This window comes from Lynx rufus, unplaced genomic scaffold (genome assembly GCF_022079265.1).
Source record: "Lynx rufus isolate CCGP_SWC_20201006 ecotype Redwood Valley unplaced genomic scaffold, mLynRuf1.p SCAF_2, whole genome shotgun sequence".
Lineage (NCBI taxonomy): Eukaryota > Metazoa > Chordata > Mammalia > Carnivora > Felidae > Lynx > Lynx rufus.
The window spans coordinates 61,696,149-61,721,893 of NW_025814834.1; the positions used below are offsets into that span (position 1 = coordinate 61,696,149).

A 25,745-nucleotide genomic window follows, 5' to 3' on the forward strand; every position below is an offset into this window, starting at 1 on the left:
AAAAGAACTTTGATCCATACCTTGCACCATACCCAAAAACCAACAAAAAGTGGATTATGGATCTAAATGTAAAACCCAAACTTGGGGCACCTGGGTGGCTCAGTTTGTTGGGCATACGACTTCAGCTTAGGTCATGATCTTGTGGTCTGTGAGTTTGAGCCCCGCATTGGGCTCTGTGCTGACCACTCAGAGCCTGGAGCCTGCTTCAGATTCCATGTCTCCCTCTCTCTCTGCCCCTCCTCCACTCACACGCACACATGCACTCTCTCAGTCTCAAAAATAAACATAAATTTAAAAAATTGTAATGTAAAACCTAAACTAAATGCCTAAAATTAAAAACACTGGCCATAACAAGTGTTGGCAAGGATATGGAGCACCTGGAACTCTCATGTACTGATGATGGGATGATGGGAATATAAAATAACATAGCCATTTTGGTAAAACAGTTTGTAAGCTTCTTAAAAAATTAAGCATATACCTAACATATGATCCAGCCATTTTCTCTTTGGTATTTCCCAACAGAAATAAAGCATTATGTCCATACAAAGAATTTGTACTAAATGTTCACGGTAGCTTTGTTTGCAGTAGCCCCAAATTGGAAACTACCCAAATGTACATCAACAGGTAAATGTGTAAAAAATTGTGGTTATAACCACACAATGGAGTAATATTAAGTAACAAAAAGGAATGAACTATGATACACGTAATACAGATGGATCTCAAAATAACTATACTGAGTGAAAGAAGCCAGGAGAAAAACAGAAGAGTACTTACTGTGCGACTACATTTATATAAAATTCTGGACAATGCAAACTAACCTAAACCAACAGAAACAGATTAGTGGCTGCTTTGGGAAGGCAGGAGAGAAAGGCAAGAGAGGGGTGGCACAAAGAACCAAGAGGAAACTTTTTGGAGTGATGGATGTGTTTAATATCTCAATTGTAGTGATGGTTTCATGGGTGTATACATGACATGTCAAAATTTACCAAACTTGGGGCACCTGGGTGGCTCAGTCGGTTAGGCATGCGACTTCAGCTCAGGTCATGATCTCGCGGTCTGTGAGTTCGAGCCCCACATCGGGCTCTGTGCTGACAGCTCGGAGCCTGGAGCCTGCTTCGGATTCTGTGTCTCTCTCACTCTCTGCCTCTCCCCCACTCATGCTCTGTCTCTCAATAACAAATAAATGTTAAAAAAGTTAAAAAAAAATTTACCAAACTGTGTAATTTAAATGTGTGCAGTTTATTATATGTCCATTATGCCTCAAAAAATCTATGTTAAGAAAATTTAAAATTTACACATGGCATATAAACACACCTGAATATGCTTATCATCATTAGTTTATCAGGAAATATAAATCAAAATCACACTGAGGGGGTGCCTGGATGAGTGATTGGTTGAGCAGCCAATTCTTGGTTTTTGGCTCAGCTCATGATCTCACGGTTCGTGGGTTGGAGCCCCGCATTGGGCTCTATGCTGACAGTGCGGAGCCTGCTTTGGATTCTCTTTCTCCCTCTCTCCGCCCCTCCCCTACTCTCTCAAAAGAAGATACATAACCCACACCAATGTAGTTATTAGGGAAAGGATAAAGCTTATTTAATACTAATATCATGTTATAGCAAAAATTCATCCGATTTACAAATAACATGAACTCCCAGTCTTTAAAGGAAAAAATCACTTTCTGCTTTTATTACAATGTTTTATGGAGCCTCTTCTCTGGTGCCATCCTGTCCAGCTCCAGCAGTCACGTAGAACAGTCTAACATAAGCCTTTAGCAATCCAGGTTTGTTCTGTTAGTCCTCATTAAAGGAAACAGGGTTCCTTGATGAGAATGTATTCTATGTTTGAGAAAGAATAATGCAAGCTGGCTGTTGAGTTATCTTAATTATTATCACAAAGAAAGAATGCTTTCAGCAGTTCCTGGTGGGGTGGGGGTGGGGTTAAAAAAGATAAAGAGGGTGACCTGAGAAAGGGCTGCTAGAGGCAAGTAGAAACAATCTACGTATCAACTAGAGATGATTATACACCCACCACAAATGCTAAGATAAAGAAGACTAAGAACCACAAATGTTGGAGAAAATGTGGAATGACTGGAAGTTTCATATTGTTGCAGGCATGTGAAATGATACAATCCTTCAGGGGTGGGTGGGTGGGGGGGGATCTGGCAATTGCTTATTAAACTAAACACACTCCTACCTAGGACCCAATAATTCCATTCTTAGATGTTTACCCAAGAGGAATAAAGAAATATGTTCGCAAAAAAATGTGTACAAGAATGTTCACAGCACTTTATTCACAATAGTAAAAAAAAAAAAAGAAAAGAAAAAAAATCAGAAACAGCCCAGGTGTCCATTAACAGAAAACTGGAAAAAACAAATTGACGCATTCATACAAAAGACTGGTCAGCAATAAAAAGGGATGAATCACTGGTACATGCAAAGTGAATTAACTTCAAAAACACAGTGAATGAAGGAAGCATTCCACTTTGTATGATTTCATTCATATAAGGTTTTAGAATGGGCAAATTTAATCTGTGAGGCAAAATAATCAAAACGGTAGTTAACCCCCAATAGGTGTGGTGAGGATTGACTGGGAAGGAACGGGAGGAAACTTTCCAGAATGAGTGCTATGTTCTAAATTTTGAAAAGGGTTTGGGTTACGCAGATGTACGCATTTGCAAGAACTCAGCAAATTTATATTTAACATTTGTGCATTTCACTGCATGTAAATGTACATCAAAAATTTTAAAAACTGAACATTAAACTCTATTTAGTGGTATGCACGTTGAGGTATCAGGGGGAAGTATACTGAGGTCTGCAATTTACTTTGAAATGCATCATAAAAGTAACATGGATAGATAGTAATAAAACATGTAAAATTTAGAATCCATGAAGTTGATATTTGGGTATTTACTGTAAAATTCCATCAACGTTTCTGTATGTTTGAAAAGTTTCATTATAAAATGATGGAGAAAAGCCCTCAGTTGGTCTTATCTTTCTAATATATATCCTTTGCCTATAATAAATTATTCCTTCTGTAAGATTCTGTAGCAACACAGGGACAAGAAATTAGCCCCAGAATTTTCCCTAGAATTCTAAAAGTTAGATACATATGTAGACATGGTTAAGAAAGGTAAGAAATACAAAGATTATTAAAAAGGAAGTCAAATTAACTTATGAATCATTACCAATACTGGTGTTCATTATTACCACAAACAGGATGAGAGTACCATATTTTGTACCTTTTTAAAAAATTACTTTTAACTACTGAAGAACCATCACTTATGTCAAGTTATATATGTGAATAGGCCAACTGTATTTCATCCAAACTTTGTCCAAAATTTGGATATCCAGACATCATTAAAAAAACACTAAGTATTTTCTTGTACCTAATATTATCATTATTGGTATGCTTTATATGAAATAAAGTAACATGATTTGCTGTTTGAGAGCTTTGGAGGAAATCTGGCATAAGTTTGTGTCAAAAGAATCTGGATGTGTTTCCTATCTCTGCACTTATTAGTTGTGGCAAAGTAACTTCTATAAGCCTCATGATACTCATTTACAAAATGTGGAGGGATAACAGTAGTTTCACTCTTCATATGGTTATTCTGAATGTTGAGTGAACCATTTCATTTTACATGTTGTCACAGGGACTGGTAGATAAAAAGCAGTCAATAAATGTAAGTTACCATTTAAAAAATACGTACAAGAAACAAAACATTCAGTTGGTGGAAAAATGTCAAGTACCTTAATTTGTTTAAATAGAACATCATCTCCTCACTAGGCAGTTCAAACAGCAACTACAATAGGATTTGTTTTGTTTTCTCTCAGAGTTGAGAGAAACGTTTTTGAGTCAAAGAAGGATAATCTTGCTGCCTTGATACTGTGAGAACACAGCATCACAAGGAGTGAAATGTAGCAATACGCTTCTCATCACCTTAATATCTAGACCTGCTGGAAGAAGCTAAATTGCTTCCCTCAGTTTTGCATTAAACACTCAGAAACGTTGCCCATAATGTTTTATGCCTATCAGTAGTGCCTGTTAGGTAGGCGGGCCACACCACTGAAGACTCTAAAAGAGTCAGGCAGAGAGTGGGGGCTGAGGTGGGGCCAGGAGGATATTAACCGCCACGTCCCTCCACCCCAAGAGAATGGCGGTGTCATGGCTGGCAGGTGGTGGAACGAACAGCTGCGATGCCACTATGGGGGGCTGGGACACCCACACTTTTTTGGGAAGCGTGCTGTACTATCTCCTGCTGTGTGTGTTATCTGTAAATTTCCCACATTCTTTACTATCTTCTGTATCATTTGGCATCTTTTTATCAACCATCTTGTTAAAAGTCATGCAGCCCACATTCCCACAAAATGTTACAATCAGCTGAACCTAAATAGGAACAGCTTGTCCTTCCAGTTGGGGCATAACCCTTCTGTTTGTTACAGTGCCCACAACTGACCTCCCCCTCCCCCCCACTGTGGTCTTTTACACTGAGGTAAAAGTGTCCGGCTGATAGGCATAAGGATCCTGGTCTAGTCTGACTTTAGCAGTGGTGAAACATGCGAAGTTTCTCAGTGGTCAGTTCATACCTAGACTAGAAGTATTCTAGCCACCCACCCACTCCTGCCCCCAGCCTAAAAAGCAGCCAAGAATCTCAGCTAATTCTCAGATGCCTTTCTGAGCAGATGAGTTCCTATCATTTCATTAAAAGAAGAGAGTGACTTAAAGGAGATGGGGAAACTCAATAAACCTCTTCTTAAAAAAATCAAACAGGACTGAAGTCTTAACCTTTTCTGAAACACTCTTGGAAATGGAGAATAGGCTTTCAGCTTTTATATAGCACTGCATCTGCTTTGAAACCCATACAACACTGGTTTCTTTCTTTTCTCTGGTATTTTAATCTATTCCCTCTTACTGGACTTGTTTTTCAAGATGTAAATTCATTGGGCATGATTGTTTATCTATAGCTAGTGTCTAATTGGAAGTTTGGGGCAATATCCAGTACATCATAATTATTCAACTGCTCTGTAACCACATTCAGGTCTCTAAAATGCTCTGAAAGCTTCAAATATTATATTAAATATGCATAAAACAAGAATGGATTTTTCCAGTAGTAGAGATATAAGGATTAGAATTAATATATGAAGATAGTTATACCTTGCTCACAAGGTAATCACTTCTACTTGCCCAAATGGTTATTACACTTAAGGTCAGACGCAAAAAGATTTCTCTTTGGCCACATATAAATATTTTCTGTTATTCTAAAACGTTAGCAATCTTACCTATTGCACAAAAGATAGTTTTAGGTTTGTTCCTTGTATTTCTTTTAAATTTATGGACTCTGCTACTAATTTCTTGATGTCTGGAATAGGTTAACACCTTTTTCTCCTCAGCACTGTTGATCATAATTAGCTTGACATTTATCTGCAAACTTCAAGGGCAGAAAAGGGCAGAATTCACATCATTCTTAACATGGGGTCAGGCCAAAACCAAAGGGAAAACTAAAGGGTTTTAATGCAAATTATCCAAGCTACAATCCCATATTTTAACCTTAAATTTGATTCAGCAATGATTTTCACTGCTGTTTCCTCCCCTTCTATTTTTACTGGTTCTTCTTTTGAGGCTGAATCAGAGAAATGTGCTGAACGTGTGGATTTCAGCAACCGGATTTCTCAAACAGGAAGCAAAAAGAAACAATTTTCTCCCATGACTTATATCGCTTTTATTTAACAATCTGACGAATGATTATCTGAGTTCAAGGATTATATCTATATTGGTCCTAACAAAGAAGCAAAAATACTGGTTTCACAACTAAGCCAGAGTCAAAAGCCTTTTCTAGCTAATCAGTCAGTCCCCAAGCTAGTAGGAATTGAGACTTTATCTACTCTTCCACAAGGAACAGAACTGGGGGGATCCAGGATACTTTCATCTTATTGCATAGGTATGAAAATACTGCCTAAGCAGAACTGGGAAACTTACCAAATAAACAGAATGGTGAAATGAGTACAACATTCTTAGATATATTCAGAGCTAAACAGGCTACATATCAGGAAAAATTTTCACTTAAAGTTTGCTTGGAATCTTTTACATTAGTCTGTGATAGAAATGTAAATAACCAATGGGAACACCAAGCCAAGAGAATAAAACCATGGAAGAAAAGATCATCTGAGAACTAGAACCAATTCCTAACGCTACATATAAATATAAACATATACATATATACACATATATGATTAAAAAAACATGATGACACATTTTTGGCTCAAAGGTATTATTTCACATTATGGATCTCATTTCTCACCCTAAGGCAAAGTTTGGTATACAGGATGGAGCATTTCTTTCTGAATCCTTTACGTCTTTTTTTTTTTTTTTTTTTGGTCTCTTCTGCATCATCTTACCAATCAAAATTCCATACCATCCTTTAAGAACCATGTTTAACACTTCTCCATCAGTAACCTTCTCCCAACAACTGGCACCAATTTGTTTTTCTGTGCTCCCCAACACCTGATATTTGCATCACCACCTAGCTAAAAGCTCTAAATGCTAGACTTCTTGGGATGTCATTCTAAAAAACTCTCTCCATAAAATGAAGTCCTTACCACTTGTATGGCAATAATTTAAAAAAGAAGTCACAGTCATGTGAGGTCAATACAAGATGTTTTCTAGAAAATACTGGAGAACTTGCTACACAGATAACAGAGAGGAGGACTGAACATAGTTGCTTGAATATGTGGCTAAAAGTCTCATGAGTTACATCTCAAGTTTTAAAAGTATCTCACTCCTTTTCACAACTTCTGTTTGTTGTTTCTTCTTCGCCAGGGTCACATACCATCTGGTAAACGTAGCAGCTGAAGACCCTGCTGGGTTTCTGTTCTATGTGTAGTACCAAGTCTCTGTCAAAGTAGACTTCATGGCTGTATGTCTGGAATGAAAACACAGCCAAATGAAATCTCCTTTTCACACAACCATATTCACAACTGTGTCACTAAAATGTCATAGCACCTATGCTAGAGATCTTCAAATATATACATGGAAGCAAAACAGTTGCTAGAAATAGTTTATTGTCATTATATATGAACATGCAGATTCCTTATGAGGCAGGCATTACATGAAATGTTGAAAATAAAAAGAACCCTGGTCTTAGGAGTCGGAACACCTGGATTCCATTGCCTGTACTCTATCTCACTGTGTGAGAGTGGGCAAGTTGCTAAACCTCTCAGATATTTGATAAAACAAATGATTGGATAAAATGGCAGCTACTCTTCCTTATAACTTTTATATTCTATAATAATCAAAAAAGTAAACAGATATTTCTGAGAGTGCCTAGAAACCCTACATGCTTAGATATCATCTCTTAAATAACTGGGGGGATTCAACACAGTACGCTTCTATTTTTAAAAATGTTATGAAACTTATAAAATGTGAGAAAACCTAAGACTATGGTAAGGAAATAAACAGCATGTCTCAGAATAAAACATAAAACTTTATCTTTAGGGCCTCCAGAAAGGAGGCGTCCTCTAGTTCCTAGGGAAGGAAGGTTTAAGAAGTACTCGTTTTTGTCCGGTCGGATGATACCTCTTTGATGTGGTCATTGGTACAGGCGAGCCTGGACTGACATGAACACAGTAGCACGTGTTTCAATGAATGTCACCTATGAAGAAAATTCTTACAACTTTGAATTCCACGGACTCTACTCACCACATCCCATGACTCCTCTAGTGGAATGCTTTTAAGTAAAGTTCCATATTCATTACAGTGGAAATCCAGGTGAGCTTTTCCTTCAGCATCTATTTGGGTAACAGCTACCACAGAAAGCAAATCCAGCTCATCTTCGTAGTCCACAATTTTAAAAGTCTTAGGGAACGGATGGGTTAGGTAGAGGAAAAAGGGGCAAAATCCAGTTATCCACTTAGGATTATTCCTGTTCATCGTTTAACTCTTCTATTATCTTTCTATTTTAAAAATGTGGAAAGAAGAACGAATGGGTGAGAGCATAAGTAGAAATGTGTCTCTACTTTTATGCCTAGTAAAAGTCCCAAGATTCTGAAGACTTAAGCAGCATCCCACAGATTCTAACAGACTCAAGTCTATGCAGATCTTGGCCAAAGTATTATTGAAATTCTCTATTATGACAGCAACCCAGAACTTCTCCAAGTTCCAAAGAGGTGTTCAACTGCTGCCTCTGACGTGTGTGTTCACTGGTTCCCAGATAGTACTAAATATATGCAGCTCAGTTCTGAAACCTAAAAACTACCTACTGTGTCAGAAGAGTCTTACACCAGAAAATCACAAGTCATTTCAGGAAGAAGTGATGACCTATCACATACTATTTATGACTCTCTTTGCCATCTTTTTTTTTTTTTAACTCTTTTTGGTTCTCTAAAAAAAAGTAAAAATGGCTGCTTACACTTGAGGAAGAATATTAACTAGGAACTGAAATCCAACCCACAGAACAGAACTGGGATAAGAGATATTTCTTGGAAATGACTAATGATGGTAAAGACTTACAAGAGAAAAATCTAACCTCAGAACTCTGTTTAAAGAAGAAAACCTGGGACTCCAATAGCCTCACAGGGGAAGCAGATCTGTGCCAGCCACCCGAGGCTGGGCTACAGGAAGGCACATTTTGGCAGGCACAAGTTTCTTTTAACCACCACATACTAATCCTTCACTTACATTTGGTAAAACTACTTTTTAATCCACTTATATTTTCTGCCTTTACTACCCATAACATAAAACTTTATCAGATTTATTATACATGGTTCCTTTTTATTTACTTTTTTGCCTTAATATTACCTTGGTCAAACTTCAAAGAGTGACTTCTTGCCTGGGTGTCAGTGATTTTATAGCCTTTAGTTACAATCCCTTTTGGTTTTTCCTTTGCAGGCTAAACCTTGTTTTCTAAGCTCTTGATGGAGACTATCTCTCTTTTTGCTACCACCTTCTCCTTGTTAATTATTGTTGCCATATATATATGGCACGCAGCCACATACTTTTTGGAGTGCAGCCACATACAGGGAAACCTCTAACCTTTGAAAAAGATTTTCAAAAACTATCCTTAGAAGGCTACTCTAATATTTCTACCTAGAAATGGTCACAGAACGAATACAATTATCTGGTCTAAATAGACTCTGTATTCATGCAATGGTTATATATTCAAAGCATTATCACTGCCAGTTGATTTCATAAGAACTTTCAGTGCCTCTTTAAAAGAAAAGGATAAAAATGTATTAGCTCAGTGGCTGGCGATGTCAAGTTCAGGCCACAGGCTGAACTAATTTACCACTCCCTCACACCCTTCTTCCCTGGCCCACGATCATTAATAAACATATCTGTGTCTTGTAAAGGAAAAGCCATAAAGTCATCAGGATATATTTCCCTACAAAATGTGCACATTAAAAAAAAAAAAAAAGAAAGAAAGAAAAGGAAAAAACCCTGTATATATTAACAAGCAATAAGCTAGTAGTGTTTTCAAATTATTTTGGCTCTATAAATCTTTCTGCAAACAAAATCTTATGAATAATTCTAATATGAGAAGAGCAGATGATGGGGACACATTGGTTGAAATAGCACGCACAATCCTACCAACGAAGTCTGTATGGAACTGCTCACCCCGAACCTCTACCCCAGAGTTTGGGAAGCATAATTTAAAAACCATAGGGCTAGTACACACTCATTTGGTTTGCTATGTCTGGCTAAAGTAATACCTCTTGTTCTGGGTCATCATCCAGAAGGTTAAATTTTTTTTTCACCACCCGTCCAGAAGCTGTAACAGTGAGTAAATTTTCATTCTATCATATGGAGACAAATAAAAAGATATGATGAGTCCTATCATGTACAGCAAATAGCAAAATTGCATTAAATTTGGTTAAACAATCAACCCTTCTCCAACACCCATAATTCTTTCTTCTGAGAAAATTCTAAATCAGATTTCTGATCCTCCAATTAGCAAAAATACTTTACTATAATAAATTAATGGATAAAATACCAAAAGCAGTGGATCTGCTTTTAGAAATTTCTCTCCACATGATTTTCTTCATGCTCTTAATTTGCACACTAAAAGAAAACAACTACCTGGAGTTAAAGCATGATATGTGATTTCTGATTCATATTTAACCCAACTGACTCCCAAGTTTGCACAATTAATTAAACCCAAAGGTCGATAACTCATCAATAAAAACTAAAAGAGAAACCCAGAAAGGAAACAGAAATTAGCAAAAGACAGCTTAATATAACCAACTCTTTTCAAATCTCAACTGTGCATGAGGCTAAGCCTAGCTCCCTATGCAGACAAAAACACTCAGATTTCTACAGGATCATGCTGTTCTTTTCAGCCACACCGAAAGACAAACACATTTGCATACTATATTCTCAAATAGAAAGACGGTGATATACAAAGAATTTTAAAGTACTCCTGACTTACTTTGTTCTTCTCCCTGTTGGCCAAAATGACAAAGTCTTCAGAGATCTGATGCTGGGCACTATTATTTTCTACTTCATTTAGCTTTAAAACTCTGAAAATGAAAAAAGATTCTAAGAACCTAAGACCTCAACACACCATCAAAGTGGTAAAGTTGAACTACTGAAATAAAACTTAACAAATGAAAAGTACAGTAACAACACTGAGTTAGTTCTCTCCTCCTGAGTAGTCTGAAATGTTCATGTCTGATCACTTAAGTGTCCAGAAACTCCTTCAAATTCAGAGATTTTGTTAGACAGAAAAACCTGTGACAACAGGTACTCCTGAGGTAGGTAATGAAGCAGCTTCCTCAGGCTTAAGCCATCTTTCAAACTGGCTTACTGAAAGTTACTCTTAAAGAACCTTATCTTTGTTGTCCTGCAACAAGTCTTTAATGTTTCAGTTTTAACAATGGCATTATACTAGATATTGGCATTTTTCACTTCTGAATCTATCATGAGATATTAATGACCAATACTCAGAGTTAACTATATGACAGATTGGATTTGGGGCACCTGGGGTTGCTCAGTCAGTTAAGTGTCTGACTCTTGATTTTGGCTCAGGTCACGGTCTCACGGTTTGTGAGTTTGAGACCCATGTCGGGCTCTGTGCTTCGGATTCTCCCTCCTTCTCTCCCCTCTCTCTCTCTGCCCTTCTGCCTCTCGTCCACACACACACACACACACACACACACACAGTCCCTCTCTCTCTCCCTCCCTCCCTTCCTCCTCCCTCTGGCCCTCCCTGGCTCTCTCTTTCTCTCAAAATAAATAAATAAACATTAAAATTAAAAAAAGGGAGAGACTCGATTAGCAACTAAGCCTAAACTAAGAGTTTTCATAAAAGAGTAATATTTGAAAACTGCAATTTACTTAACACTTTTTTTTTGTAGGATTATATTTAAAGATTTGGGTTTTCTGAGTGCAAATGGCCTTATGGATCAAACTTATTAAGCAAGAGAAAATAAAATAATTTGCTCACCACCCACACAAATCTGTTCACAGCATTAACAAGCTTCAAAAGCACAATGTTATTAAAGCATAAAATCTAGAATGCAAGCAAAAAGAATAGCAGGGAGTAGCAGCCACAGTGGCCAGAGAGAGCCAGGAGGCTTTCTTTGCCAGAGACAAAGAAATCAGATTGTATTTTAAATTACTCAATTCATTATCTTAATTATTTAAAAGTGCCTATCTTTTAGAACCTGCCAAAAGGGCACACACTCTGTGGCTCTTACTTTCTTAAACTCAAAGTACTACTAAAAGGTGGGTAGAGAGGTGCCTGGGTGGCTCAGTGGGGTAAGTGTCTGACTCTTGATTTCAGCCCAGGTCACAATCTCACCAGTTTGTGAGATGGAGCCCTGCGTCAGCACAGAGCCTGCTTGGGATTCTCTCTGCCCCTTCCCTGCCCCTTCCCTGCTCGTTCACACGCACACACACACACACACACACACACAAGCACACACGCACACTTTCTCTCTCTCAAAAGAAATAAAGTTTCTTTTTTTTTAAAAAGGTGGGTAGCAACAAACATTAAAAGTATGGTTTAATAAAGCTAAACTATAGATTTTAAGACTTTTTATAAAAGTTCATCATCTTATTTAATTAAGTCCCTTTATCATCTTTATAATCAATCCAGAGATGTAGATTAATTATCATGAAGCATGAGGAATAAATAAGGCAGACAATACCTTTCTTATTCAACAAACTTACGGAGCACCTACTCTGTGCTAAGCACTATGTTCAAGTGCTGGGGTTCTAAATATCAGCAAAACAGACTCTTTCTCTGTCATTATGGAGTTGCTGATTCTAAAGCTAGATATTTAAACAGATGATCACATAGATAACTAATTAAAATTGCTGTGTTAGAAGAACATGACACAGTGGGTGCAATGAAAATGTGATGGGGGAGCGAATCTAACGAGGGGACTCAGGGAAGGACTCTGCAAAAAAAGGATATTTAAGCTGGGGCATGAAATATGAATAGAAATGAGGCAGAACAGGGAGGGGAAACACATTCCAGAGGAAACAGTCCCCAGCTTTCTGAAATGACGGCACTGCTGAAGTAAACTGAGTGGGAGGATGATCTTCCAGACCATACTAAGTATGCTGGTCTTTATCTCAGGAACAAGAAGCCATAAGAAGGTCAAAGTAGAATCCATTTAGTTAGGTTTTTGTGTTTGTTAATGTTCCTAAAAATCACTTTCACTGCTGAGAAGAAAATAGACTTAAAGAGTGCAAAAATAATTCTTGGAGTCCAGGAGGTAGCCTATTAATATAGTCCAGGCTAATGATGACAATGGTCTGACCAACATGGTGACAATGGCCAAGGGCGGGAAGAGGGGGATTTAGGAAAATTTAGTAATACAACAACAACAAAGGATTCACAGGATATATGGTGCAGGTGTGTGTGTGTGTGTGTGTGTGTGTGTGTGTGTGTGTGTATGTAAGGGACAGGGAGGGGGTGAGCAAGAGGGAGAGAGAGAAAGAGAAAGAGAGAGAGAGAGAGATGGGGGGCAATGTACATGAGTATATGTATATGAAAAGTCAAGAGTATATGCATATGATGAAAGAAAGACAAGAAGGTAACAAAGTGTTAAGAATAATTCCAGATTTTTGGCTGAGCTTAGATGAGAAATTTGGGCAAAGATATAAATTTTGGAGTTTTGGTGTACACATTATCTTTGAAGCCAAAGGAATAAATAGAATCATGCAGAAAGGGAATGAAGAGTGAGAAGAAAATAGGGTCTAAATCCTGAGGACATGTAATAATTAAAGTCTGGAAGACTTCCTCTAGAAGAGGATGACCATGAAAGGACATGAAGAAAGACACATCAAAGAGGGAGGGAAATATTCAGGAGAACTGTGGTGTCGGGGAAGCCAAATGAAGAGTATTTCAAGGAAGGAAAGTCACCTGGATGTAGATGTGGGTCAACAAAACAAAACAAGGTTCACTTCAAACAACTCCTGCACTAAAGCTATCTTTTACACCAAAAACAATCATCTCTCATTAATCCTAGAGAATTAAAACCTGATGAAGACAAGCCAATCTGAATCTCCTTTTACCCATATATCATCCACCAAAGAATTTATTTAAATGTAATATCTACAAACAGTAATGAGGAGGCTGAAAGAATAAAGTCAGGTTCTCTGAGGAAGCAACCTACAACAAGCTAATTATTTCTGTAATTGGGTCAGCAGTGAGCTGGCAAAAATAAACATGCCAATAAATGCTTCCAAAAGCTACTTTTCGCTTTAAAGCAACTAATGAAAATACTCACTTGAAGGGCACCTGGGTGGCTCAGTTGGTTAAGCATCTGGTTCTTGATTTCAGCTCAGGTCATGATCTCAGGGTTCATGAAGTCAAGCTCTGCATCAGGCTCTGCGCTGCTGGTGTGGAGCCTGCTTGGGATTCTCTCTCTCTCAATCTCTCTCTCTCTCCCTCTCCCTCTCCCTCTCCCTCTCTCTCTCTGTTCCTCCCCTACTTGTGCTCGCTTGCTCCCTCTCTCTCTCTCAAAATAAATAAGTAAACTTAAAAAAAAATTTAAAAAAATACTCACTTGACCTGATTGGGGCCAACATGTATTATTCTACCAGAAGCATCAGGATGAAAATAGATCCAGTCAGATTCTAGAGAACAACATTCCATTTCTTGGATCCCATTTTTTGCCTAAAGTTGGGGAAAAAATATTGAAAATAAAGATTAAGGGAGAATAAAATAAGTTTTCAAATCTAACATCAATGATAGATCAGTAAATCAAAGCTACAGGGAAAAGAAAATATCAACAGTTGAACTGGGATATGCAGAAGAACTGAATTTGGGCAGTCATACTTGAGAAATCCAGAACATCTGCTCTGTACCATGCAGTTTGCCTCACAAATAACAACCTAACAGTAATCCTATCTCAAGCATCTATTTTGTGTCAGACATTGCGGTAGATGTTTTAGAGCCATTTCATTTGATTTTAACAATACACAAAGCACATGTGACTACCCCCATTTTGATGAGGATAAAATCACAAAGAGGACAAATCATTTGCTCAATGTTTTGCAGCTGCAAAACAGCAGCTCTGACTCCAAAGCCCAAGGACTTTCCATTATATAACTCTGCATAATTATGCACATGCAGTCCCCTACAACTTCTTCTTCCCTTGCCCATCCCTAATAAACTGTCAAAAAGCGTGCATAGTGCACAAATAAATATGCAATCCAATCTAAAATCTCAGAAACAGGTCACATAATCTTTTTGGATAAGTCAGATGTTAACCTCTAATAATGAGGAAATGGTCTAATAGCCTTTTAGGTCTGCTTAGCCTTTTAGGCAAGGAGAGATTTATTTCATGGCAGGACATTTAGACATTAAAATAAAGAGAAGTTACCTCCGTGATATATGATCACATATGTACATAAATGTTTTACCTTATACAAAGGAGCACTGGGAACTAATACCAGCATGGATACATTAATTTCATTTAATTTCTTTAATTTTTCCAACACAAAATCAAGTGATACCACCTTTCCTATTAGATACTCATATTTTTGAAATATTAACTTACTAATTTCACTAGCATATACTGACAGGATACTATGTCTCAAGTATCACACTAGGTGTTCATACCACACATGAACTAAACATAACCCTTGCCGTCAAAATCTCATTATCAAAAAGGGAGGCAGAAACACAAACAGAACAGAAAAGAATAAGACGGTGTAGAAAACAAAGTGATCAAGCCACACACAGGATATTATCAAGCATTCAACCCAAGTGAGCAGAATTTCAGGATGAAAAAAAGAGCTTGAAGTAAGCCTTAAAGGATGAGTACAAAATGGCTACAAGAGATGGCAAAATCTGAAGCACAAAAATGTTACTCCATACAACATGTGTGTGCATACACATGAATAAAAATTTTAATTCTGGCTCCTAGAAAATATGCATGGTGTCCAGTCATGAGACTAGAGAAGTAGGTGGGGGCTACTTTTTTGAATTCCATGCTTTAAAAAAAAATGGAATTTAACACATATTCTGTACTAGTGCATGTTTTAATTTTTAAGGAATTTTTATAAGTATCCTAATAATTTCTAATAGGAATGGTGGTATTATCACATTGTATATACATAAGAAAATCAATGGAATTAAATACCTTGTTTGCTACCACTAAAATTAACATATCCAAGATGGCATTAGCTCCAGATGTCCCTTTAATATCAAACATGCACATACTATACATATCTTTCCTTAGACGATTCTCTTCATTGTAATAACTATAACATGCAAAAGAAATACTATCTTTTAAATATAAGACAGCATTATTACCAGCTTCTGCAGTTTTTCTTATGTGCTTGAATGCTAGATTTTAAAGCTCAGTTTAATAGAAAGCTATGAAACGTTTTCTGAATTCTTCAGTTTGGCTGCATGTGTTTTTGGGTAATCTACTCTTTTGACTGACAGGTGGGGAAGTAAAGGGCATATGCATCCTTAAATTAATGACCTTACCAGAAAGCTGTCTGGCAAAAGGATTGAAAACTTTCCCTGGATTTGGCAATTAGTTATGAATATGTTGAAATACAGATTTGACTAGATGCTATAATCAGTTATTACAGGACAGTACTTGATAGACATGCTTGGTATAGATGCTGGAAGCCATTTTATGTGTGTGTGTGTGTGTGTGTGTGTGTGTACACACGTGCACACACACACACACACACAATAATATATATTATCTGTTCTTATATAAAAAGAATATCTAGAATTGTACGGGGTTTGACAGGATGGAAAAGTTAAGTGAAAGAGGGCTATGACAGGTCCTGGTGGTTGAAGAATGTTCACTGGCTGAGAGGTGAATAATCAAATCACAGACTTGTCATGACAGCCTCTATCTAGAGAGGCCACTGTAAAAGAGGACGTCACTGGAGCTGCCACATGTGACAGGTAAATGAGAAAATGGAAGGGAACAATGTTCCGACAGAAGGAAACTAGAAGACACTATACATAGTGTTCCCTGGTGGCGACATCAACAGAAATAGATAACTGGACCCAAGACTATGTTGATCTTCAGTGTGGTATAAGGTGGCCTGTGACTCTAAAAGCCACTGAATCGAACAGTGACTGAGCACGGTCCTGGAAGAGATGGATATGAAATAAGTGGAGTCTGCTTCAGAAAAATTAAGTTCATCTCATATATCAGGAGGTTCCAGAAATAAACTACACTAACTCAGCAATAGAAAACAAAGATGGAACCCCTCTACCCATCATCACTGTGCATTCACTCTTTGGCACTTATCTTAATTACTGTACGTTAACAGACAGCATCTTACTTCTCTACATGCGTGCTTTAGAGAGCATAAGCAACTTGAAGGAAGGAAGGTGTCCCCAGCCATGCCTGGCCCACATTAGGCACTCTTTAAATTAAATTAAATTAAATTAAATTATAAATCAATGCCTAAATCATTTTCAAAAAGAAAATAAAAATGAATTCAAGGAGTAGAAATTTCTATTGTCTTACCATGTCTTATCATTTCTTCCTATTCTGCCATAAATAAAGTTCTTGAAAATTCAAAGTGTTTCAGTGCTTACATTGTGACCAACAGAGTTCTACCTGGTTCTGCTCTGGAAAGCAAATAGCAGCAAACCACGAAAAAAACAGAACCAACTACACATTCCACCAGCAAGTTCAGAGGCAGTCTGAACATATTGCAACAATAATTCCCACTATGGAGCTTGGGAGATGTGTTGCACGAGATCCCATGAGAAATCTTTGGTCACTAAGCATTTTCAAATGTTAATGTTTTTAAATTCTTGGTAGTATACACAGGCGTTTGTTATATTCTTTGTATCCTTCTGTACCTAACATTGTTTACAAATTATTAACACAAACAAAAAGTAATTCTTAGGAATTCTTAATACAAAGTAGAAAATAAAGAATTTCTGATATACATTTACTACTAAAAAGTCTGATCACTCATGGTTTACCAAGGAATTATCTTTCAGGGCACAAATATGGAAAACTCCTTTCTGTTTCTTCTTATTAGGTGTGATGATATAGTGCCAAGGATGGCCTCCAATCTGGAAAGCATTCTCCAGGGAGGACACCTCAAAGAGCAGTGGTGGTGAGTCTGTAGAGATGGGCAAAAGGAATTTATTAGTTTCTCTGTTCTGGTAGCCTTGGAACATTCATGATGCATGCATCATCTATGAACTTTCATTAACGAGAAATTACTACATTTAAGAAATGAAATATAATCAGGAAAGAGCTGATTGCTAAGAAAAGAGAAAGCTGGTAGGCAACAAATGTTATGCAAGAAGTCAACTTTATGTTACACAAGCAGTCTTAAGATTTCCGGTATATAAGTGATAATAGTCATAATGAATGTAACCACTTAGGACAGGTCCTGTCACAGTGGTAGCTTTATTAAAGGATGGCGACTAATACTAGTATTATCTTTAGATAAGTTAACTAGTTTAGACATCTGTTTCCAGGGCATGTGTGACCTGCAGCTGAGTGGAGATAAAAAAGTGGACCGAAGGTGCTTATGATAGCAAAAAGTGACAAAGTACACCTAATAAAAACAGCACCATTTACTAGACATCTATGTATATGATTCTGAGTTAAACACAATTTCCAACTCTCATAAAAATCCTACAACATAATTAGGTCTAATAATTTCCTTCAGATGTGAGGAAGAGATCTTCCATATTCCAGACTAACAGGTTATACTTAGCAAATTTTATATGAGCAGTCTTAAGATTTCCAGTACATAAGTGATATTAGTCATAACGAATGTAACCACTTAGGACAGGTCCTGTCACAGTGGTAGCTTTATTAAAGGATGGCGACCAATACTAGTATTATCTTTAGATAATTTAACTAGTTTAGATAAATCTAGCCATTCACTGTCTTGTAGAGACTAACACCATAAAAGAAATATCTGTTGGTGCTTTTTAGTTAGAATGTCTATTATGAAAAAGATAAGAGGGGTGCCTGGGTGGCTCAGTTGGTTGAGAATCTGACTCTTGATTTTAGCTCAGGTCATTAGTTGTCTTTAGGTCAACTAATTTTAAGTAGAGCAAAACAGATGCACTCTTACACAAGTGCGTAAGTGGAAGGTACTACAGCTTTAGAATATCCCAAACATTCTGTTTCGGCAAGTGGTTACTTGGGACTCTTTCTTTACCCTTTTGCTTTTAGTGTTTAATCTTTGGTTATGAGGCCAACACTGCCAGTAAAGGGGCTTGCCTTAGGAAGACCCATTCACTCAAGGGCCCTAAGTTACATATATAAGTGTGTGCTTTGGGTTGCCAGGGTGGCTCAGTCGCTTAAGCTTCCGACTCTTGATTTTGGCTCAGGTCATGATCTCATCGTTTTGTGAGATCAAGCCCTGTGTTGGGCTCTGAGCTGACAGCAGGGAATCTGCTTGGGATTTTCTTTCTCCCCCCGCTCTCTGCCCTTCCCTTGCTTGTGTTCTCTTTCTCAAAATAAATAAATAATCTTAAAAAAAAAAAAAGAAGTGTGTGCTTTATTAGGCCTCTTCATAAGACACTTTACTACTGGGTCCTCTATATAGGAGAAAAATAATGAAAAGTGAATTCACAAACTGACAGTGCTGAGGAAGAGACAGGTATAAACATATCAAATATATTTAAAGTGCTTTTTTTAAAAAAGCTTTTAGGAAGAAAGTAATATTCTTAATATATAAAGAAGTCTTCTTAATGAGGAAAAATTGAACCCAACAGAAAACTCAGCTAAAAATGTTAGATAAATTATGAAAGAAATACAAACATCATATGTGATAATACAGTAGCTATGAAATGATGGTGGATGACAAAAAATTATAAAAAAAAGAAAAAATATAATTGGAGTTTGAATTTGGGGCTAAAATTTTAAGTAGGTATGTTATAGAGAATATAAAATAGGTATTAACACTAGAAGAAAATCAATGCAAAAAGATACACTTAAAAAGAAATACTTTTCTCAGCAGTTGCTAAAAATGGCCCCAGAGTAGCAGTGGGACTCTGCTAATCACAATTCTGATGGGTCCCCAGTAACCTGAAATTTTGATCTCTAATACTATTTTCAACTAGAGTCCTAGAAGTTCTCAGAGAGTAGCTGATTCTATGTCTTGTCATGAGGAAATTTTAAGATCCTTCTGAACCATCTAGTTGTTGTGATAAAGGATATTTATAGGATGGCAGGGTAGTATTAAAAGAATAACAGAGTCAGCAAAAGGGGTTCCTACTTGCTAGACTGTGAAAAGAGAGGCATGAAAAAGAAAATAATAATAATGATTACAATGCTTTGAGTCTGTGAAAGGTCAAGCAATACTTCAGAGTTTTAATATAAATTGTACAAAATGTTGTATTGTTTATAGAAGAATAGCTATAGTAAGATTTTTCTGTAATTTTAAAATATAGGGAATATATCAGGGAAATGCAAATCAAAACCTCACACCTGTTAGAATGTCTATTATTAAAAAGATAAGAAGGGTGCCTGGGTGGCTCAGTTGGTTGAGAATCTGACTCTTGATTTTAGCTCAGGTCATGATCCCAGGGTTGTGGGATTGAGCCCTGCATCAGGCTCTGTGCTGAGTGTGGAGCCTGCTTAAGATACTCTCTCTCCCTCTCTCTCTCTCCCCCTGCCACCCCTCTCCCCGACTCACACTCTAAAATTAAAAAATAACAAGATAAGAAACAATAGCAGTTGGAGAGGATGTAACGAAAAGGGAACTCTCGTGCGTTGTTGCTGGGAATGTAAATTGGTGCAGCCACTAAGGAAAACAGCACGGAGGTTCCTCAAAAAATTAAAAATAGAACTACCATATGATCCAGCAATTCCACTACTGGTTATTTACCCAAAGAAAATAAAATCACTAATTTGAAAAGATATATGCACCCCTATGTTCATTGGGGCATTATTTATAGGAGTTCCTAGAGACAGAAAACAGACTGATGGTTATCATAGGGGAAGAGGGTCAACTATACGGTGAAAGTAGTAACTAGATTTACTGCAGTGGTCACTTTGTAGTGTACACAAAAATTTAAAATTTTTTTTTTTTTTTTTTTTTTTTTAGGTGAAAGCAGAGTTTATTGAAGATATAGAGCAAACAGATACAGATAGATGAACTGTCCGGGAGACTGAGAGAGGAAAGAAGCACGAGTCTCATCACTGCTTGGGGTCTGGGTTTTTTTATTGAGGATGGCAGTCTCGTGTACCTGTCCTCTCAGGCATCCAAGAAATGGTTAGAACAAAGATGAGGGCTCAGGTTCTCTTCCTAGGAGCCAGGGGGTCTTGGTGTAGAGACGTCTAGCTCTCATGGCCTGCAATGCACATATGATAGTTTCGTCCAGTCATTCTCACCTGGGCTTTCCTTAGATGTCATTTATTCTAGAGCGTCATCAACTCCTCGTCCCTTACAAGAAGGGCTTAGGCTGTTTTCATTATAAGGCATGTGTGAAGTGGGGTAGAGATGCAGGTCCTAGCAGGAAGAGAAGCCAGAAAAGAAGCAAAGGGGAAAAAACCCAGCTTTTTCTCTCATGGCATCCCCTTCAGTTTCCCTGTCTCATTCCCTGCTATGGGATTTTTATTGTCCTTATTCTTACGGGGTGTTGAAGGATGAAGGTCTCATCTCCTGTAGCTTCTTCATGCTGAAAGGGATTGCAGGTCCTACCTAATGGGAGGCATAAAAATCCTGAGCTATCTCACTACAGGAAGAGCTCCTAGTTGCAGATATTTTTGAGTTGGAGGCATGCGTGAGGTCTCATCATAAGAATAGGATGTTTCCTACAGTCATCATTGAGATAATTTGTCTGACATCTTTACGCAGAGCATGTAGCAACAATAGTCCCCATAATAAAAAAGACTAGCATAATTACTATCATAGCTAGTAGAAGAAGTGTTTTCCACCAAGACTATCCATGTCCGCTAAACCAGGAAGAAACCCACTCACTGAGAGAATGAGAAGAGTCAGACGTTGCTTTAATTTGTGTGTGCATGTCTGCTAAAACTTTTGATAGAGATTAGAGTCATCTGGGATATATACATAACATTTAGTCTCAATATTAGCCTAAGTGTCTTCTTGAGCTGTAGTCAGGATATCAAGGCTTTGGAGGGCCACCTTTTGAATTTGTGGGTGACAGCATGTCGGGTTTGGCTAAAGGTGGCTACCACATGCTTGACTGCAGTCTCTACTTGTAATTTTACAGGTATAGAGGTGGCTCCCGGGACAAATACGGCTAAGGAAAAAAACTATCAAGAATTCCTCTTTGCCTGACGTCTGGCCTTAATAATATTCTAACTATGAGGAATCACTGGCAAGTACACCTGACACTAATCTAATGCTATAAGTCAACTTTATCTCAATAAAATATAGGTAGCTAATCTTATATATTTCTTCTGTTAAATGTTTGCTTTAACATTTACATGTTAAATGAAAATACAAGGTACAGAACAGAGTATACAATATACTACATTTGGTGTAAGAAAGAAGGTAGCATTTATTTATTTAAAAAAAATTTTTTTTTAACGTTTATTTATTTTTGAGACAGAGACAGAGCATGAACGGGGGAGGGGCAGAGAGAGGGAGACACAGAATCGGAAGCAGCCTCCAGGCTCCGAGCCGTCAGCCCAGAGCCCGATGCGGGGCTCGAACTCACGGACCACAAGATTGTGACCTGAGCTGAAGGTGGACGCTTAACCGACTGAGCCACCCAGGCGCCCCAAGAAGGTAACATTTAAAGAATACATATGCATGTTTGCTTATTTAAAAAAAAAAAATTTTTAACATTTATTTATTTTTGAGAGACAGAGAGAGACAGAGCACAAGCGGGGGAGGGGAGGAGGGAGAGGGGGACACAGAGTCCGAAGCAGGCTCCAGGCTCCGAGCTGTCAGCACAGAGACTGACACGGGGCTCGAACCCACAAACCATGAGATCACGACCTGAGCTGAAGTCAGATGCTTACCTGACTGAGCCACCCAGGCGCCCCTGCATGTTTGCTTATTTTTATGAAAAGAAACAACAGAGGGATAACCTAGAAACTAAAAACAATGATTACTTATAGGGGCAGGATGGAATTGGGGGAGGGAAGTAACAGAATGGAAGGACTTTTATGGATGGCAGCAAAGTTTCTCAGACTATATCTTTTTACATAGTTTTGACCATTAAAACATACACATTTTACAACTTCAAGAATAAAGTCAAAAGGGAAAAAATAAACCTAAAATTGAAAAACTAAAACAAATGAACCTAATTACATAAAATTGGTAACCTAATGACACAGAAAAATAATTTCAAGCAATCTTTGAACACATTACTCTGATAGTACACTTATTGGGCTGTACACTAAGGACAAAAGGAACTGCAGAGAAATCTTAACCTTCACACTGTACTTTAGTTTTCAGTAGTAGCATTGATATGGCAATTTTAAGATTATCACATATATATTATAGGATAAAGTTTCACTAGGAATCAAGAAGTTCAGTGGGAGCCAAAAGAAATACAAATATAAAATCAAAGAAGAATTGGGGCTCCTGGGTGGCTCAGTCGGTTAAGCGTCCAACTTCGGCTCAGGTCACGATCTCACGGCTCATGAGTTCGAGCTCCGCACTGGGTTCTGTGCTGACAGCTCAGAGCCTGGAGCCTTCTTCAGATTCTGTGTCTCCCTCTCTCTCTGTCCCTCCTCCATGTGCATTCTGTGTCTGTCTCTCTCTCTCTCTCTCTCTCTCTCAAAAAAAAAAAAAGTTAAAAAAAATCAAAGAACAATTAAATTTAGAAATATGAGAATGAACTAAAAGGTTTTTGTTTTAATATATTTCCCAGCTCTGTTCACCAAAAATAAAGACACCCAGCTGCATTGAGCACAACTAGATCTTGGTCTATGTTTTGGGTTGAAATGTGCCCCTCAAAAAGATATGTCGAACCCCTAAACCCTGGTATTGGTGAATATGACTTTATTTGGAAACAGGGTCTTTGCAGAGATCATGCTGGATAAGGGTGGGTCCTAAAACCCATGACTGGTGTTCTTTTTTTTTTTTTTTTTTTTACATTTTTATTTATTTTTGGGACAGAGAGAGACAGAGCATGAACGGGGGAGGGGCAGGGAGAGAGGGAGACACAGAATCGGAAACAGGCTCCAGGCTCCGAGCCATCCACCCAGAGCCTGACGCGGGGCTCGAACTCACGGACTGCGAGATCGTGACCTGGCTGAAGTCGGACGCTTAACCGACTGCGCCACCCAGGCGCCCCATGACTGGTGTTCTTATAAGGAGAGAGAGAGATTTGAAGACAAAAGAGTGAAGAAGGCCACGTGAAGACAGGCAGAGAGGGCAGCAATGCTGCCACAAACCAAGAAATGCCAAGGATTGTCAGCAACAACTAGAAGCCAGAAGAAGCAAGGAAGGATTCTTTCCTAGAGCCTTCAGAGGACCTGAGGTGGTCTCTGTCAATGCTTTAATTTCAGACTTCTAGCCTCCAAAGCTGTAAGAGATTAAATTTCTGTTGCTTAAAGCTATCAGTTTGTGGTGTTACAGCAGTCCTAGGACACTAACACAGTCAATGAGGGTGTTCTCTCCTTGTCACATCGAGGACAAGGAAAGTAAAAGGTAAACCTAGGATACATTATTGTTCCAGAAGAGCAAGGGAATTCCCCAAGACTCTTGGGGTCTGTCAAAATGGAGTTCTCACTGGCCAAATTTGGGGCAATTTGAACATCATGAAGAATAATGACTGTAACTATATAATTTTGGATAGATGAAAATCCATGAGTCCACTGTGATTCTATATGTGTGCTGACCTCTAAAATATTTTGCCACCTTGGACGTGACTATTAACACCAAATCCTTGCTTGAATACTGATACTTAAAGAGAAAGAGTAAGTATTTACCTTGACTTTTTAGGAGGAATTACAGTTCATCCCTAGGTGATGAGTGGAAGTTTTTATTTACAGAAAAATGTCAGTTATTAAAGGTAGAAGGAATGACAGAATCTTTTCAAATGGCCATTCTGCCACCCACAATGACATAACTGATTCAAGCATTACTAGTTATCTGTAATCACAGAAAATTAAAAACAACCTAAATGTCCAAAGCAGTGAACTGGTTCAACAAATTCAAAGTTCATCCATAGACTGATACACAGGTCAAGTTCTTAAAACTTCAAGGAGCTGTGTGTGTGGGTATACATGCATACACATGGAACCACATTTTGGTGAAGGTAATGTAGGCACCACATTCAAAAAGTAGCACAAGATACATAATGAAAAATAAGTCTTCCTTTCATCTGTATCCCTCAGAGGAAACTACTGTTAATCAGGTTTTTGTGTGTCCTTCCATATATTCCAAGCAAATCTAAAAGTATATGCTCATGTGTACATTTTTAACATGTGAATACAAATTCTTTATACAAATGAAGCTTTTTATGTACAGTTTTACACTCCTTTTTATCATTTATTAATATATATTGGGAATTGCTCTGCAATAATACAAAAAAATTCTTTCTTTGTAACACTTAAATTTATGATATGGCCAAACAACGAAATAATATTAGTGTCACCTATCAATTATACATTGTTTCTAACCACTTGCTATTAGAAATAATGTTACACTTGTACATTTGTCATTTTTGTACACATATGAATGTATCTGGTATAAATTCCTAGACATGGAATTGTTCAAGGAGTATGTATATTTAAAACTTTGCTGCATATTGACAAACTGTCCTCCACAAATGACTCCAACGCTAAATGACTATAGTTTTATATAGTTTTATATTCTTATATACTTCTACACTATACTTTTAACAACCCCATTAGTAACTTTTTGATAGCTGAAAACCTGAAAAGATGTATCTTAGGATAATTTTAATTTACATTTCTCTTCTCAGTGATGTTGGGCTTTGCCTTCTGCTAGTTAAATGCCAAGCAAGACTCAGTATCACTAGGTGTTCAGTTCAATGAATAACTGATAGATTTTGTCAACACCTATTCAGTAGCAAGGAATAAGCTATATAAAAGTAAAATGAATTGAGTTTATAATTAAATTATGAGAAAACACTGGATGATTACAATAAATAACTATTTATATGACCACTTATTTTTTAAGGTGAAAAAAATGCTACATAGTAGCCATACCTGTGATTTTAATATTACAAGGAATGCCAAAAGGAGCCTCTCCTACAGTTCCAGCAGTCCCACCCCATCTGCATGCACACCCTAAGTCAAGTTTCTGTTGCATGAACTAAAAACAAAACAAAACAAACAAAAACGGTGGCTTTAGCACCCACTTATTTGCTGTCTGGAGAGAGAAAA

At 37.6% G+C, this 25,745-nt stretch overlaps 1 protein-coding gene across 3 annotated transcripts in view; it reads right to left on the minus strand.

Moving 5' to 3' along the window:
* Nucleotides 1–2,332: 2,332 nt before the first annotated feature.
* Nucleotides 2,333–25,745, minus strand: part of DCAF17 (DDB1 and CUL4 associated factor 17) — a 36,918-nt gene continuing 13,505 nt past the window's right edge. For all 3 annotated transcript variants that reach the window (XM_047084598.1, XM_047084597.1, XM_047084599.1), the window contains 7 exons: nt 25,569–25,674; nt 17,420–17,562; nt 14,010–14,119; nt 10,418–10,508; nt 9,702–9,785; nt 7,693–7,848; nt 2,333–6,916 (listed from right to left, as the gene is read on the minus strand). In XM_047084598.1, the coding sequence (XP_046940554.1) occupies nt 6,770–6,916; nt 7,693–7,848; nt 9,702–9,785; nt 10,418–10,508; nt 14,010–14,119; nt 17,420–17,562; nt 25,569–25,674 (837 nt within the window). In that variant the 3' untranslated portion in view covers nt 2,333–6,769. The remainder of the gene's footprint in view (nt 6,917–7,692; nt 7,849–9,701; nt 9,786–10,417; nt 10,509–14,009; nt 14,120–17,419; nt 17,563–25,568; nt 25,675–25,745) is intronic.